At 35.4% G+C, this 19,079-nt stretch overlaps 1 protein-coding gene and 1 pseudogene across 1 annotated transcript in view; one reads left to right on the top strand and one right to left on the bottom strand.

Moving 5' to 3' along the window:
* The window catches only part of Tex9 (testis expressed 9), a 41,808-nt gene extending 27,613 nt beyond the window's left edge, over positions 1-14,195 (bottom strand). Inside the window, exons 1-6 of the mRNA XM_026384908.1 lie at positions 14,169-14,195; positions 13,975-14,066; positions 8,335-8,398; positions 6,726-6,805; positions 1,067-1,115; positions 172-257 (exon numbers count right to left, since the gene is read on the bottom strand). Coding sequence (XP_026240693.1) covers positions 172-257; positions 1,067-1,115; positions 6,726-6,805; positions 8,335-8,398; positions 13,975-14,066; positions 14,169-14,195 — 398 coding nt within the window. The remainder of the gene's footprint in view (positions 1-171; positions 258-1,066; positions 1,116-6,725; positions 6,806-8,334; positions 8,399-13,974; positions 14,067-14,168) is intronic.
* Positions 14,196-15,001: 806 nt separating this feature from the next.
* Positions 15,002-18,374, top strand: LOC113180041 (mediator of RNA polymerase II transcription subunit 28 pseudogene; annotated as a pseudogene).
* Positions 18,375-19,079: the final 705 nt, after the last annotated feature.

The raw sequence follows: 19,079 nt of genomic DNA, 5'->3' as shown, positions 1-19,079 counted from the left end.
AATATTTTCCCTTTTACAAAGTATTCATTAATTGCCACAAAACATTTGTGTAGAAAATGTGTTCAAATTACAAAATATGAATAAGATACATGTAGTTGTAACTTTATATATTTTGGGTATATATTCTATAAAACTAATAAAGAATGTAATACTTTTAAAATTGCACTATACCTTGAATTTGTTTTTTTAATTCCTTTATTTGCAGAGTGCAGTTTGTTTTGAACCTTGTTTACAGAACCAATATTTTTGGTCTTTGGCTAAATGAAAAGAATTGAAATTATTGATTAGTCTAATCATTTGCCAGGGAAAGCAATTTTTTAACACACTGAATTGCTATTTTGCTACAAAAACATGCTAGCTATTTTCAAGAAATTAATTCAATTGTATTTTCAAGAATCCCACAATTATGTACCTGGAAAAGACCTCTATATTATCTGGACCAAAGATTCAGCAATAAAATGAGTCCCAAAGATTCAAGGATATTTAGCATAGTTAGTGGAATATTATATTTGGATGCTTTGTCTCAAGAAATCTAGTTTTCACTAATGAATTATTCTTTACATAGGCCTTCCCTGGCCTTCAAGTAAGTATGCAGTTCCCTTGGCCCAGATATTCATGGTAGGGAACTTGTAGATCCCAAGATACCCAGTACCTGGAAGAGTGATCTCTACACTGCAGATATTTAAATGAATGAATAAACCATTAAAATCACCTTCTTTGTTTACGAGTATCTTTCTCTTTCAGGTTTTCTATTAGATTACGCTTCAGAGAGAAAACTGAAAAGCCTCAGGTTACAAACTCATTCCACTTGGAATTTCCACTGTCCTCCAAATTGTTCAATGAAATTATTTGGCAAAATGATTCATTTCATAAGCAACACTTTATGAATGCATCCCTTCTGAGTATCAAGGTTCATACTCTACCTCCTCCGAGTTATACCCCTTTTCTGTATGTTTAAGTATGTTAAGTATATTCTATTTCTATGAAGTTTTAGTCCTTCTCTGTATGTTTAAAAACCTAAATTCTACAGAATGTAATTGCATTCACAGAAAGTTTGATTTCATACCTTACTTTCTGAATGCAGATGAACTATTTCTTCAGACGATAATAGACCTCTACACAAAAGCAAATATTACACATTAATAATAGATGATACTAATCTGAGACAATGAAATTCAACATAAATTATATTTGAAAGGAAAATACACAACTATTGCTATAATTCTAGTTAGCTACATGTTAATTTATTTTTAACAAATTATATAGAATATTTCTATAAGTGATTTTATTTATTATATCTTTAGAACTATGTTCTGCTTTAATTCTAGTTATCCCCATATTAATTTATTTTGAATGAGTATCATTAGAAAAAAAAGTGCTTTTTTGCTCCATCATATAGATGCTGGTACCAACTTCCTTAACAAGAGCCCCAAAGTGAAAGAAATAAAACCAAGAATCAATAGGTTTTGTACAGCCAAGGAAATGATTAAGAGCATGAAGAGAGAACCTACAGAATGGGAGTAAGTCTTGACTAGCTACCCCTCTAATTAATAGGGGATTAATATCCAGAATTTACAAACAATTCAAAAAACTTAAACCTAAATAAATAAATAAATAACCCAATCAATAAATGAGCAAGAGAACCAACCAGAAATTTCTCAATAGAAGCAGCACAAAAGGCCAATAAATAAGTGAAAAAAAAAATGTTCAACATCTCTAGCAATCAGGGAAATGCAAATCAAAACTATACTAAGATTTCTTCTCACTCCAATCAGAAAGTCAAAGAGCAAGAATGTGAACAACAATGAATACTGATGAGGTTGTGGGGGGAAAGGAACACTTGCACATTTTTGGTGGGACTGCAGACTAGTACAACCACTCTGAAAAGCAGTAGAGAGATTCCTCAAACAACAATAGGGATGGAACAAACATAAGACCCTGCTATCCCACTCCTGGGTATTTTACCAAAAGATCTAAAATCGGCATACTACAGCAACACAGCCACATCAGTATTTATAGTAGCACAGTTCACAATGGCTAAATTATGGAATCAACCCAGATGTCCATCAATAGATGAATAGATTAAAACTGTGGTGTATATATGTGATTAAGTTCTACCCAGCCATTAAAAAGAATGAAATTATTTGCTGGTTAAGGGATGGAAATGGAGAATATCATGCTAGATGAAATTAGTCAAACTCAGAAATTCAAAGTTGAATATTCTTATATGCAGAAGCTAGAGTAAAATAAAGGAAAGGGGGAGGGAAGGATAAGATTACATAAATACATATTACTAGAAGAGTGAAAGAAGTCTAATGGAGGAAGGAGAAAGGGAGAGGGGAGGGAGATCAGCAAGGAAAAGTGGAGGATGGTGAATCAAAACTGATTTGCATGCATGTGTGAGTTTGTCGGGATGAACCCAACTACTACATATAACCACAAAGCTCTACTTTATTTAAAAAAGGAAGAAGGAGAAGGAGAATGAGAAGAAGAAGATGCTTTGGTTACATAATTCACCTTTGAGAAGATACATTATAATACCAATATTTGTATAGATAAAGGTAGTCCGAATTTTAAAGGATAGAAATCATAAGGAGTCACTATTGGCTACACAGAGGGATTATTCATTTTACAAAATGATACATACACACAGAGCTCTCCCTGACCCCCAAACCCAGTATTGGGTACTGAACCTAGAGGTACTCTGCCACTGAGCTGTATCCCCAGTCCTTTTGGGAGACAAGGTCTTGCTAAATTGCAGTGGCTAGACTTGAACTTGTGATCCTCCTGCCTCAGCCTCCCAAGTCACTGGGATTACAGGAGTGTGCCCTCACAGTGGGCACCACAGGGTTGTTTGGTTTGGTTTGGAGAGCACATTCAATGTTATTCTACTAATGCATTTAAATATTGATCACTGTCTTTTTACTCATTACACTGTGAGAGAGCAGGAATCACATCTCCTTTTTTTAAGAGGGGGTACCAGGGATTGAACTCCTAGGCACTTAAGCACTGAGCCACATCCCCAGCCCTATTTTATATTTTATTAGATTCAGGATCTCACTAAGTTGCTTAGAACCTTGCTTTTGCTGAGGCCAGCTTTGAACTCATGATCCTCCTGCCTCAGCCTCCCACGCGGCTGGGATTACAGGCATGTGCCACAATGCCCGGGCAAGATCTCCCTTTTCCACTACTCAATGACTAGTACTTGGCACAGTAACTCACTTATAAGTTCTTATATTGGCACTAAAATATATTTTGAATGAGTTAATACATTCAAAATGTAATTCATTTTTATGCACATTTTATTTTGGGTTTTAAACTATGTTTATGGTTTAAAACAAAGTGTTTATGGTGGCCCACAAACTACAATCTACAGGCTGAATTAATCCATACCCATTCATTACATGTTGTCTATGCCATCTTCCTTGTACAATAGCAAAATTGAGTAGTTCAACAGAGACTGTATGACTCACAAATCCAGAAATATTTACTATTTAGCCTATTACAGAGAAAGTTCACCTACCCTTCAATTTTCTAGAGCATCCACACTAATACCTCCGAAAATATACAACAACAGTATCTATCATTGCTAAGAAATAAATTCCATCATATTACCTTAGAACTCCTTGCCATAAAAAGAGACATAAAATTACTTTCCATCAGAGGCCACTACTGAGCTGGTCATGCATAGATTGTTTTTCAATATTAAACACAAAATATATTTAGATAATATTGAATATGACCTTTTAACTACTTACTAAAAATACCTTAGGGGAAAAAAGTTTACAAAATGTCTTAAAATTACAGAGAATAAAGATTCCCACATATGACATGAAAATACTTTCAACTATACAAATTTTGACTGTCCCCTTTAATCACTCTAATTTGCAATTGCTTACAATTTCTTCAGTGCCTTTTCTGCACCTTCCATACCACCCTAACCCCTCCCGGCTGCCCCAAACACATACACATACCTATTGGCTAAATGATGTTTAATAGTTTTATGTTTCCCTCAGGATTCAGTGATATTACTTTGTTTGTATATTTCCATGGAAAATGAACTACAATAGTATTCTGCTTACTTTTGTACATTTTTCCATAAAAGGTTTCTTCATAATGTGATTGAAATTATTTGTGTTGTAAATTTTACTTCCAGCAAACTGGTGGATATGTATATTTACTTTAGGAAAAATTAAATCCTGATTTCCTACCTTATTTTCTGCAAGAGTAATCCTAGGTATTGAAGAACTGTTATACATTGTTTGATTATAATTTTTAGGTGGGTTATTATTGTTTTGACATGAAAATGGATGGTCTCTTTATTTATCTCCCATTTTTCAATGATTCCCAACTAATCAAGTGCCATTTTTTACATGGTAAAAGTCATCTGTTCAAACAGTAATATTAAGGAAAAAAATCCATCTGGTAAACAGGCATTTTCATCACTTTGCACTTAAGGAAAATTTGGTAAAAGAAAAATCAACAGATTCATTTTCATGCTTGTGCAGTCTTTCACTTCCTTCAACAGAAACTAGGAAGTCATCTGTTGTTACCATGATTTCAATCCTTTAGTGGATAAAGGCCAAATTTGTAACCCAAATTTTGGAATTTTAAAAACATTTAAATATGTTTTTTCATAAGGTATCACAGATCATTACATATAAGAATAAATGATTTCAAGTTACATTTACATATATATGCTTGTATCAAGTAATATAAAATATATTCATTGATTTACCAAAAAAAATTACAAAAGCAACACATATTAAATTCTTGGGAACAGGGTCAGTTCTGTTTTTTCACTACTGTACTACTGGTATCCAGATATGACACTAACAGTGTTCAAACATTTTTTTTCAGATGGAGATACAATTTACACATGATAAAATATATCCATCTTGGGCATACAGTTCAATAGACCTTAACCAACCTATATAGTTACATAACCATCACAGCCACAAAGATGAAGAATATTTCCATCATCCCAAAAAGGTCCCATGTGCCCCTTGGTAGTAATCTGTTTTATATCCCTATAGTTTTGCCTTTTCCAGAATACCAAATATAGTCATGATCCCTGTTATAGTTTAGATGTGACATGTCCCCTAAAAGCTCATATGTAAGACAATGAAAGAACATTTAAGGTGAAATGATTGTTAAGACAAATTTTAACCTAATCAGTGCATTAATCCCCTGATAGGGATTAACTGAGTGGTAACTGTAGGTAGACAGGGCATGGCTGGAGGAGGCAGACATTGCAGGCATGCCTTTGGGGTATATATTTGAGATCTGGGGAGTGGAATATCTCTGCTTTCTGATCATCATATGAGCCACTTTCCACCATAATGTTCTGCCTCATCTCCAATATGGAGGAATGGGACTAGGGACTAAGCTGTCTAGGGACTAAGCCCCCAAATAAACTTTTCCTCCTCTAAAATTGTTCTTACCAGATCTTTTAGTCAGAGCAGTGGAAAAAGATGACTAAAGCAAACCCCTTCAGGATGTTTTGGTCAATATGGACTGAAAACACAATGGCATTCCCACAGGATTATAATGAAGTTGAAAAATTCCTATTGCCTATTTAAGTCATACTCTGAGATTTACAGTAATGAAATTACCTCTGTATTCCTGCCATTAAATAATGTATGACTATAAATGGAAACAGATTCTATATGTTTTTGAGTCTGGTATCTTTCACTTAACAACCATATCATTGTATCAGTAGTTCATTTCTGTTTATAGTTAAGTAGCATTCTAGCACATGGATGTACCAAATTTGTTTATCCATTCACCACGTGATGGATATTTGTTTCATTTTGGGCAATTATGAATAAAGCTGCTCTTAAGATTCGAATGCAGGTTTTTTCTTGGATTTATGTATTCTGTTCTCTAGAGTAAATATTTAGAAGACAAGTGCTGGGTATTGTACCTAGGGCCTTCTACCACTGAGCTGTATCCCCAGCCCTTTAAAAAAAAAAAATTACATTTTCAGACAAGGGCTCCTTAAGTTGGCCAGGCTGCCCTCAAACTTGCAATCCTCCTGCCTCAACGTCCAAGCAGCTGAGATCATAGAAGTAGATCACAATGCTCTGCTTATTTTATACTTTTCCTGTTAAATTTAGTCATAAATATTTTATGGTTCTCTTAATTTCTTGGATAAAAAGTTCACATGAAATTCAAGAGAAAAATTTTGATATATATTATCTTTAATAATTTATTTTTTTTACCTCATCTTCATGTGCAATTTTAAAAGAGAAAGGTAGTATACAGTATGTGAGAACAGGTTTAGAAATATCAACTGTAGTTCAGTTCTCAGGGAAAGGATGTACTTTCTCTGTGTCACTGGACAAGCTGCTGAACCTCTCTAAAATGAAGATTTTTAAATGAGGACAATAGTGTCTATTTGCAAATGATACTTCAAGAGTTACATGACAGGGCTGGGGCTATAGCTCAGTTGACAAGGTGCTTGCTTTGCATGCACAAGGCCCTGGGTTCAATCCCCAGCACCACCAAAAGCAAAAAAGAAAAAGAACAGTTACATGACAAAGTAGGTAAAGTGCTTGCCTTTTATCTGACTAGCTAAGCCCATAATTATTATTTTACATATTATTCTTCAAATTATAAACTTTCAATATTTGCATGCAAAAAGATTTTATATAATAAAAGATTCACATAGATCCCTAAATTTAAAAATCAATCAATGGCATTTGAGAATTTGAGTCACTTACCTTGTATTAAAATCATCTTTCTCTTCATATGATTTATTTTGTGTTGAAAAAGACCTGGCTCGTACCTCTTGCTGATCTCTCTAGTTAAATGAGTAAAGATGTGTCACAGGTTATAATAAAAATTCCAACAAACTAGGATATATTCAAATGCCTCTCTGAACATTAATCATTTCAGAGTTGTCCATGTTTTTTTTTAGGATACCAAAATATGGAATTTAACATGCTATGGTATGAAAATAGAGTCTGTTATATTATGGCTTCACTTTTCATTTATTCTTCAGTAAAACAGTCAATCTAAACAGAAAACTACAAATGGCAAGGCCCCTATATATGCAATTCTTGTTTCCCCTCAACTACATTAGAGTCTTCCATCTTAAGTAGCATGCAATGGAAATTAGAGATACAAGAAATGAAAAAAAAAATCCATTTAACAGGTAGAAAACTTGTCGCAAATCAGGTAATACTTTCATATTGAGATGACCATGAAGATGCTAAAAATGAAATATCAGGAATAAAAGCCTTTGGCAAATATATATCAAGAAATAAAAGTTGAGTAAGCAATTTAGTATGGCAAAAGTTATATTTGGTAAGTTTCTGTGGGGGGGGGGGTGTGAAAATGTCCCTTTCCATTTCCCAAAATTTCTTCAGTATTTCTTCCCTGCTCTTTTTTGGGGAAAAAAAGTTCTTTTCAGGGAATTCTGAAAAGAAAGCAATCCTTCTGTACAAGTATGCCCCTGCTCTTCATATGCTGGCAAAATTAAAAAAGGAAAATTTAGTAAAATATTTAATTACCTGTAACCATTATCTATTACTTCAAATGTTATGATACATTCCTTATTCCTAAATTAATAAATAATGGATTTGTATAGGGCATTAAAATATTGCTAGATTTCTTTCCCTTCCTCCATCAATTCCATTTTTGAAGCCAGGGAGAAGGGGATTAAAGGAAGAATTATACTTAAATTTGGGTAAGAAGTGGTAAGTCTGAAAGCAGCTACTTTGCTCCTCTAAGGAGGGCTATTCCATCCTATCAATTAAAAATAGGAATGCTAATGCTTAAGGAGGAATGTTTAAAGTAGGAATATCCAATCTGGTACCAGAATGATGAATAATATGCTTAAATATAACCTCACAGCATTTTCCCTATATATAAATGCAATTCAAATCTAGACCCAAGAATCTCAGTGGGGCTAGATTCAATGGCAGAATTTAAGAAACAAATTCTCATCTGAATATTTGTAATAATGGTTACAACTTTACTCTAGAGATCACTTATTTCTATCCTTACTGAATTATTAGTGTTAATTCTACATAGCTACTCTCAAATACTAATTTTTTGGTACTAGAAAAGATTGTTAAATATTAGTGTTCTTGTTAAGGACTGGAGCATCTAAATGGAAAACACTCTTATGGCTTTTAGAAAATGTATGATTACCCAAATACATGTACACATACCTATTCTTGTGCAAATATATTCACATTCAGTTTGTGATCATTCATTGAGTTGAATATAATCCTTTGGCTACTTTTTTGAGCACATGCTATACATCATATTAAAAAGTTAAATGAGCACTTACCTGAAATTATTAATAAATATATATCTACTTACTATTACTTCCTCAGCTTGTCGAACCAGGTCAGCTGTTTTTGCCTCCAATTCTGCATTTAAACGCCTAAAAAGAGAAAATAAGTCAATAACTGGGTTATATTGAAATTCTAATGAAATTTTAAAAATTTAACTTCAGCAATTACACTTTAGAAAATGACCTAATCAACAAATGTTAGAACATATACATGACATTTATACCCTAAAATGATCACAGCAATTGGAACTTATCCCCAACCCTCCATGATTCTCCCTCCTTTGTGGTAGAAACTTAAACACACTAAGTACTGGCCTTTCTGTAGCCCTTATTCCAGGTGAAATAATATATCTAATAAATTCAGGAAGAATAAAGTGGGAAAACTAACAGAGTTTAACTAGTCATCCTCTTGGGCATGGCCTATCTTTAAGGAATACAAATTACAAACTTGCTGCTTTAGAGATCCGCCCTGCTCCATCTGAGGATGGGTGTGGACCAGGTAGAGGAGGCTGGCTGTGGTCTGAAGTGCTGCTGTGACTGGGGAGCTAAATCTCAGGGTTAGTGAGCAGTCTAAACATGGCTTACAACTCAGCCACATACTGCAATATCAACTTCATCAGAAATAAAAGGAATTAATAAAAGACCTCCCTTTGCAACTCCTTTTTCCCATCAGTCTATTAGAAATCTAGCAAAGAACAGAAAGACTACTTACTTGGTCTAATCAATACCACAAGAATGACAATATCATTGAAGAAAATTGTTTTTAAAGGAAAAAAATTTCATAATCCTACTACCACCATCATCCAGTTTTAATATTCCTTTCCAATTTTCATCTATGGTATACATACAATTTTGTATGTATACCATACCACTGAGCCACAACCCTAGCCCAATAGTGTGGTGTTTTAAGAAAGGTGTTTTAAGCCACAACCCTAGCCCAATACTGTGCTGTTTTCCCACAGCAAGACAGAGAGAATATGTTTATCTCTACATAAGTTTTGGCATTGAAATGGCTCACAATATTCCAATGAATTTCAGTTAGCATGTGCTAAATTCTGCTCAATGAGTTCAAGTCCCTTTTTCACTATTACAGATAAACACCACAATAAACACCTTCAAAACCATATAACTGTTTTCTCCTTTTGAAAAGGTCATAGTTCTAGACCTGTAGGCTCTTTTGAAACTATATGAGGAAGATATGTGGAGGAATTTTTCTTATTTATGTGAATCAGAAGTAACAACCACTTATAACCATAGCTCTCAGGAAATAGGAGAGGGTAGTACCATATTCTTTCTTAAAACAGTTTGATTTTTAAAATGGATACAATACCTTTATTTTATTTGTTTATTTTTATGAGGTGCTAGGATCAAACCCAGTACCTCACATGTACTAGGCAAGTGCTCTACCACTGAGCTACAATCCTACCCCAATAGTGTGGTGTTTTAAGAAATACTTTTATATCTTGAGATTACATGGTCAAAAGAAAAATATCTAAGACTTCAAGTTGCATTTAAGGTGCCATTATCTGATTTTCCAATTTTCCTAATAAGAATCAGAAAGACTTAAATATAAGCTTCAAACAATATAACTGATAGAGATGACTGAGACTACACTTCTATTCCAATCTATGAAAATGCCAGATAACATGTAATGAAGTAACTATTGCAAAGGTCAAACTCAGAAGGGGAATATGCCCACATACTAAGAATAAGGCAGCAATTCAAAGTGAGAGCAGTAAACAGGAATAGAAGCCCAAAGAGCTGAGTATGAGTCATGAAGGGCTACACCTGTAAACACATGCTACAGAAACTCCACCCATAACCTTACGTGAGTAGAGATGAAGGTAGAGGCATGGTGGAAAAAGATTACCATGTGAATAAGTGGAACACACATAAGTGGAGTCATCTTATACAGATGGTTCAGGCACACTCTGCCAATATTTTAATACAGAAGAAAGCTGCCCTGGAACGAAAGAAAACTCTTAGCTAACAAAAGTAAATTCAAGACCACCCTATATGGATATTTTCTCATCTAGAATATATGGAACAGGACTCTCTCAGAAAGCAAACCCTGCTAAAGATGACTTCAAAAAGAAAAAAAAAATCACATAAACAAGCCACCAAAGAGATGCAAAAATTAAAAGGAAAATCTTGTACCATAAGAACAAGAGATAATGAAACAATCTAAAAAAAGGACTTTAATTAGAATTTTAATTTAAGGGGTGGGGAAGAAAGAACAGAAATCATTGAGGAAGACCCAGAAAATATTACAAAAGAATACTGAATTTGGGAGAGAAATAAATAGAAATTAAAAAGATAGAATGGACATTACACAATAACAAAAGGAATCAAAACTTAAACAGGTAATAAAGTATACTAAACAAAAATGGCCACGATTCTAAGATTTTTTTAAAAGTATAATTATTTTAATATACCTCTAACAGAAACCAAGAAAGCTAGTACAAAATATGGTGATGATGAAAACTAAACTAAAATGAATAGTAAATAAAATTTCTAACTGTCCTTCCAAGAACACATAGCACATTTACAAAAAGTGAACATGTATGTGGCCACAAGTCTCAAAACAGTTTTAAAAATCAGTATCAAAAGCATTCTTTGACCATAGTGCCACTTATAATAAACTTCAGTTAAAAAAAAAAAAGTAAACAAACAACCCTACATAAATTAAAACAGCACTCCTAAATAATTACTGCAAAAATAATATTTTAAAATAACCACAAAAGAAATTATATAGGTGTGTGTGTGTATTCATATGTGTATATGCATATATATACACACACATACATATATATATATAATTATATATGTTTGTGTGTATATATACAAAAAAATAGGTTCTGGAATAGTTAAGCTGTAGTGAAACAAAATTTACAAACCCAAATATATTTATTAAAGAACAAAATAAATGAGCTCAACAAGTAAATTTACCATAATAAGAATAATGTATATTTCTATAAGGACAAATATAAAAACAGATGAGCAAGAAAATTATAGCTAGTTCTCTGAAAATACCAATAAAATACATAAATCTCTTGGCAAGATGGATAGAAAAGGAAAAGATAAAAAATAAACACTAAAAAAGCTCCAAAAATAGATGTATATATGGTCATAGATATAGTCAAGATTTACGAGTATACAATAAACTTGTGCTAATACATTTTAAACCATATATGAACACTTTTCTAGAAAACTATCAAGTGAAATTTATTTTAGAAGCAACAGTACATCTAAATAGATGCATAATCATTGAGGAAACTGAATTCATAATCAAAAATATTTTTTTAAACTGGGCTTCTCAAAATTAATAGCCAGAATAAGGAAGCTTTTTCTATTCTATACTACATTGCCCTAAACACAGAGGAGGTAAAAGACAATATATGAGAAATTATAAAAGGGACAAAACTATCTTAATTTGCATATGACCATCTTCATCAAAACTTCACGGGACTCTGTAGAATGAAAAAGTTCAGCAGGGGAAGATCTCTGTCTACATTAGATATAATACAACATGCAAAAATCACTAATATTCTCACATATATAAGCCACTAGAAAATGTCATTTAAAAAAAAAATCACTCAAAGCAACCAAAATTGTAAGGCACCCTGAAATTGTATGCAAGATTTGTATGTAGTAAAATGATAAATTATTAAATGAACCTAAAAACTATGTAAATGGAGATGTATCATTTTCATAAAAGATTCAATACATAATGATGTTAATTCCCTGAAAATACATAAATCCTATGTAATTGGGATTTATAAGGTGGAGGGCTTGTTCTACCAGCTATCATATAATCTTGTTTTGTTCTCTGGTTTTATAATAGAGGCATGAAGTTTGGAGAATCTACCAACTGGAGTGATTAGCATGTTCCTTGGTCTAGCCTTTCCAATAGAGATGGTTTCCTCCAACTATGTGACAGGAGCTTAAATGTAGCAGATTCTGGATTGAGGTCACTGGGAAATGCTATGTTCTGCTAATTGAATATATATATACCAATATGCTTAATACCAAGACAACAGGTGTCAAAATACTGTTATAAACTTGCCTATAAGGATTGCCAAACATTTTACATTTATGCATGGCCCAGAAATGCTCTAGAAGTTTTAGGCAGAACCAGGGAGTTGCTCCCTTCACATGCCTCAGATTTGCATACCTTGAAGTATAGATAACAGAACAAGCAACTGGCCACTTTTACTATTAAACAACTCCTACTAAAACAGAATATTTCCTATAGATTTCTGACTTTAATGAGGACTATATATCCTTAATGACACACCAGAGCCAGCTGTAAAACATTCTCAAATAACTAAAACAAATTAACCTTATCAAAGTAGGTATTTAATACTATCTAGTGAATGGCAATGAAAATAACCATTTTGATTCCAGCACCAGCTGATAACTGTATATGGACAATATACTCAGCTGTTTAAGTACACTCTTGTTGAACTAAGACAACAAGGCACTTTTTAACAGGAAGAGGATTGATCTTTCTACCTGCTGTACAAGTTGGCTTATGTCTACTTCATCTAAAAACTATACACTCCAGTTTTGACTTTTTTTTATAGTTTTTTGGTTACACATGATTGGTAACTGTTTAAAACTCTGAAGACATGCCAGATTGTTTTTACTTTTTTAATTATTTTAAACTGAAAAGTTGTTAAAATATACTTTTTTGTAAGGGTGTATATGACGGCAAATAAAATGGACATAAATTTCTGCTTCAGTGGAATTTTCAGTCCAGTTAAGTAGAAATTTTATAAAAGTAAACAAGTGAATTCACTTAACATTATAATTGGGAAGAAAATCAATAATACAATAAATAAAGAACAACAGGGTGGTCTGTATAGCATGGTTAGGAAGGCATTCTGGGCATTATAGGTGGAAGGCATGTAAGACTGCCTGTAAGGAAAAGAAAAAAGTTTGAGGAAATAAAGGCCAGTGAAACTGGAGAGTTTTAGGCCAAGAGAGACACTGACATACAGACAGACAAGAGGTAGCTGGAGATAAAGAGAGGTAGAGGAAGGGACATCAAATAAAAGGATAGGAAGAACCAGATATGGCAAAGCTTCTGAAGTGCAAAAGGAAACCGCCGAGGAGCTTACAGCAATGGAACGACATGATGAAAATAAAAGATTATACCCTAGCTGGTGGGTGAAAACTGAGGCATGGTGAGAGGAATGGGACAGGACCAATAAGCAGCAATGACACTGAAAACAGATAAGGGAAATCCTCCCCTAACTCCACCAAATGTGGGTAAGAACATAATTCTTGTTGCCCTGAGAAATATGCTTTCAATTCAGAAAACGAGCCTAAAAGAAATTTACACAACGTTAACTCTAGGAACTCGAAGTCAAGCGAAACACCCTACGCTAGAAACAACGTGGCAACTCCTGCTATCCTAACCACTTTCAACAACTCCCTCCCGCCGACTAACGCGTTCACTGGGGCTCAATCTCCGCCCACTTCAGTAAGACACCGGCGGGTAACTAAGGTGGAGGTCCAGAGAGGGGGCAGGTGAGCGGGATGATGGGAAGGGAATGCTGGACAGCGGGTGGTCCCGGAAGTTCTGCCGACAACAGTAAAAAAATACTCATCAGCAGCCTCGTTTGGATCAAAGAAGAAAACTCCACCGCCGAATTTCTTACTTATATTCTTCCTCCCTGGCGAGGAGATCCTGTCGAGGTGTGGCAGGTTTCTGCCCACGCGGCGGCAGTGGAGTCCCCGGAACGCTACGTCTCTGTAAAAGAGGCAGAGACTTTCAGATCCCACGTTCACGGAGGATGGACGTCCTCAATGCCCGCAGCCCATTCACCAGCCAGAGGTCTAGAAGTGAACTGACCCGGAGACCAAGATTTCGACCCGCCATCTTTCCAGCGACCGCGACGCCGTTACCGAGGCGACGACACATCTTCCCGCGAGAGTTTCCCAAAGCCCGGAGCCTCCCGCGGGAGCGCCCACCCCTCCCTACTCCACCGCTCTACAGTTACCCGGGTGCCACGCTCGGGCCGTGGGCGGGGCCGGCGCTCTGCACCTAGGTGGTTACCTACCAGAGAGCCGGCTCTGCCCGGGGAACCCAGAAGCTGACTCAGTGCTTTGATCGACAGCAAGCGAAAGTTCTCAATTTGTAGGGTGGAAGGGATTCAGCAGGTCCATTTCTGATAGAGCCAGCAACTAAAGCCTGTTGTGTTTTACAGCCAGTCACTACCCCTACCTTTGGTTAAAAGACACTTTTCAGTAGAATTCTGAAGTCCAGATTTCTAGCTTTTACTTACCGTGGTTAAGCGCTCAGGCTCTCAAATCAGTCAGCCCAGGTTTACATCCTGGTTCTGCCACTTACTAGTTGACTTACTAGTGGTATGGCCTTTGATAAATCACTCTGTGTCTCAGCTACTTCATTGATAAATGGGAGTAAGAACAGTGCTCACCTCATAGAGTTATAAAGAGCAAATTTACTCATTTAATGTAAGATTATGTATAGAGCAGTTTTTAATAATTCCAGTTAAAATTGAGAGTCCAGAAGCTCTTCACATTTACCATCGACTGATTTGCAAGGGCGCCAAGACCCTTCATTGCGAATACTAGTCAAAAAACGGAGGACAACTGGATATCCACATGCAAAAAAAAGAATGAAACTGGGCCTGTAACTCATATATGTACAAAAATTAACTCGAAATGGCTAACAGATCTAAACTACAGAGCAAAATATAAAGTTATTCAAAGAAATCATAGGTATAAATAACCTCATGACCTTAAATTACTTATGGATTCATTGATATTATGTCAAAAGTAAAAACAATAAATGAAAATAGAATAACTGAACATCATCAAAATTAAGAACTTTTTGTTTCAAAAGATACCATAGAGCAAAAACACAAACCACAGAAAGGAAGGAAATTTTGCAAATATATATCTGATAAGAGACTTGTATCTAGAATATATAACAAACTGTTAAAATAACAAAACTAAAAAGATGAAACAAAAGTAAAACAAAAAATAAATGGATAAAAGATGTTGACTAGTTACTTCTCCAAAGAAGATATACAAATAACTAAAGATCACATTAAAAGAGGCTTGCTATTATAAACCTCTAGCAGTACTAATAAAGAAAAAAGAAAATTCACAAATTACAACTGTTCTGTATTCTTCCATGTGATGGTCACTCAAGAGGACACATAGGAGAAATCACGAAAACAAAGTATTATATTAAAAGACCTAGAAGTGAGGCATGTCATGCCACACAGGGGTATATGGGGAAACTTCAGGTGGTGAAGAGGAAGAAAACATGATTGAGGGGAAAACCTAAATTATATCCTTTATTGGAGTTTCCACAGGAAAGGAAAGGCAAGGAAGAATAATTAGATGCAGTTTGAATAATTTTAGAAAGCTTTGCGGTATAGTCATACTTGCCTAGACTTTGCCCTAGGATGGTTAAAGCAAAAGAATTAACTCCTTCTAGATACAGGAGTCAGGTGTCTAGATTGCTTAGCTTTTAGGTCAGAGGCATGCTTCTGGCTAAGCCCTTTGTTGTCTTTAAGAATTGACTTCCCCTAGGGTGGGTATCTCTCCCCAGTTAGAGAAGATTTTTAAGATGTCAAAAATTAAAATACACAGAAAATTTAAAAATATTAATATAATGCCAACATTATGAATGGGAAAGGGTTAATCATCTCATGAACATTAAAAGGATAATAAAGGAATATTATGATCAACTCTATAACCCAAATTCAGTAAATTAAAAAAATGGATCAATTTCTTGATACAAACTACCAAAACTCATACAGGATAAATAGATAATCTGAATAGGCAAGGATATTAAGTTAGTAAACTTTCAGAAAAGCACTAGGCCTAGAGATGGTTACTTTAGTGAGTTTTACCAAATAGTTAAGGAAGAAATTATACCAATTCTGCCAATCACTTCCAGAAAACAGAAGCAGAAGCAACTTCTACCTCAGAAGGGAACTTTTAACTCATGAGTACCAAAAGCTCATAAGACATTGGAAGAGGAGAAAATAAATAACTGACATCTTTCATAAACATAAATGCAAAAATTTTTCAACAAAATATTAGCAATTAGAATCCAACAATGTATTTTTTAAGAAAATATACAACATGACCTAGTGGGACTTGATTTCAAGTATGGAAGGCTGTTCTGTATTCTAGAATCAATAATTATAATTCAGCAATGTAAAACATCAAGAGGATAAAGAAGAAAAAATCATATGATCATATAGATGGATGCTGAAAAAGACTTTGACAGACTACTGTAGCTACTGAGGTGCAAAATCTCAGCAAACTAGGACTAGAGGGGAATGTCCTCAATTTGATAAAGAATATTGTTATGGTCTAAATGTGAGGTGTTCTTCAAAAGCTCAACTGTGAGACAATGCAATTCAGAGAAGAAATGATTGGGTTAAGAAACCCAACCAGTGAAATCAATCACCTGATGGAATTAATTGAATGGTAAGGGAAGGCAGGTAGGGCATGGCTGAAGCAGGTGGAATACTGGGGGCGTGGCTTTGGATTATAGTTTGTATAAAGTTAGTGGAGTTGCTCTGCTTTCTGATCATCCTGTGAGCTGTTTCCCTCTGCCACACTCAACTGCCATGATGTTCTGCCTTACCTTGAGCCCAGAGGAATGAAGTCAGCTATCCACAGATTGAAACCTCTGAAACCATGAGTACCCAAATAAACCTTTTCTCCTCTACAGTTGTTCTGGTCAGTCCTTTTAGTCACAGCAGTTAAAAAGCTAACTAAAACAAACACCTACCAAAAAAAAAAAAAAAAAAAAAAAAAACCCTACAGCTAATATCAGACTTATTGATAAGAAATTATTCACTTTCCCCTAAGATCAAGAATAACACAAGTATGTCTGCTCTCACCATTCTTATTTAAGATGATACCTGAACTCCTAGCTAGTGCAAAAAGTTGAGAAAAGGAAATAAAAAGTATACAGAATAAAAGGTAAAAAAATAAACTATTTTTCCCCAGATAACATGAGTATCTATGGAAAAAAGAATCAAGCATAACAACAAAACTAACAAACGAAGCCTGCTAGAACTAATAAATAAAATTTAATACATACACATATGTATGTACACACATATACACACACACACAATGGACTATTATTTACCTTAAAAAGGAATGAAGGCATGATACATGCTACAATACAGAGTTATGCAAAGTGAAATAAGCCAGATACAAAAAAAAAAACAAATATTATATGCTTCCTTTTATATCAGGTACCTAGATCTGGCAAATTTATATATAGAGAAAATGGAATAAAGTTTACTGGAGTTAGGAGATAACAGAATGGAAAGTACAGAACTTCGCTGAGGATAGTGAAAAAGTTCTGGAAATGGATAGTGATGGATCATTGCGCAATACTGTGAATGTATCTAATGCCACCAAGTTTTACATTTTAAAATGGCTCTAATGGGCAGTGGGCGGGCGACCCGCCACCCCAGACAAGGCGGCCCCGCTGGGTGGTATGTTCTCTGGGCAGCCTCCGCCTCCCCCCACCCCCCGCAACCCCCGCCGGGACTCCCGGGCCAGGCTTCGCTTCTTCAGGCAGCGCCTGGCGCGCCGAGGACTTCTAGCAGCACCTTGGTGGACGAGCTGGAGTCGTCCTTCGAGGCTTGCTTTGCTTCTCTCGTGAGTCAGGATTATGTCAATGGCACCGATCAGGAAGAAATTCGAACTGGTGTTGATCAGTGTATCCAGAAGTTTCTGGATATTGCAAGACAGACAGAATGCTTTTTTTCTACAAAAAAAAAGATTGCAGTTGTCTGTTCAGAAACCTGAGCAAGTTATCAAAGAGGACGTCTCAGAACTAAGGAATGAGTTGCAGCGGAAAGATGCGCTGGTGCAGAAGCACTTGACAAAGCTGAGGCATTGGCAGCAGGTGCTGGAGGACATCAATGTGCAGCACAAAAAGCCGGCCGAGGTCCCTCAGGGCTCCTTGGCCTACCTGGAGCAGGCATCTGCCAACATTCCTGCGCCTATGAAGCAGACCTGAGAGAGGTCTGGCCTACAAGGTAGCCTCCTGCAGACAGTTCCTCCAGACCTCTCTGTGTGGATATGGCATTTTAGAACAGCTATTTGCTAGAGAATGAGTTGGTGTTAATTTTACCTCCACCTAAATAATTTCCCCAATTTTTATGAGCTGTTAATTACTTAGTACTTTATAAAATGCTTGGTAGACAAAGTGAGGTTTTGTTTTGTTTGTTTTGTCTGTAGCAAAGTTTAGACTATTAGTTTTCCACGGATTTTTTTTTCTTGGCTTTTTGTTTGTTTTTAAAATTTTATGTAGATTATATACAGTTTTTTTTCCCCCTCAGTTGTTAGTTTGTTATGATCCGAGGGGGAAAATTAAAGTACTCCTAGAATGAGGGGAGAAGGAATTTGGTTTTTGGTCTTTTATGATCACTACATATCCATGGTAGTAGAGAAAAATACGTAAATTTGCTATCTCCAGACTTTGAACTACCTCAAGAAGAGGAATCTAATGCTACATTTGTAATGCTTCCATAGCAGTACAGAGTGCAGATATTTTGTAAATATGTCAGAAAAAAAAGGGTTCAAGTATGCTAGGTTATCAGAGATCCTTAAGTTGATGCTGCCTTTTGTTTGGGTGAGTGTATGTGTTGTGCGGTGTTTGCTGTGTTGAGGGAGCTGTGTTGGGAGCACGACATGCTGGAGGCCTCGTAGTAATGAACCAGTGTGAGTAACAGCAGACCCAGTCTCCCTA

Source organism: Urocitellus parryii, chromosome 6 (assembly GCF_045843805.1).
Source record: "Urocitellus parryii isolate mUroPar1 chromosome 6, mUroPar1.hap1, whole genome shotgun sequence".
NCBI classification, from domain to species: domain Eukaryota; kingdom Metazoa; phylum Chordata; class Mammalia; order Rodentia; family Sciuridae; genus Urocitellus; species Urocitellus parryii.
The sequence above is the reverse complement of the archived record's forward strand: the minus strand, read 5'-3'. Positions and strand labels throughout refer to the sequence as shown.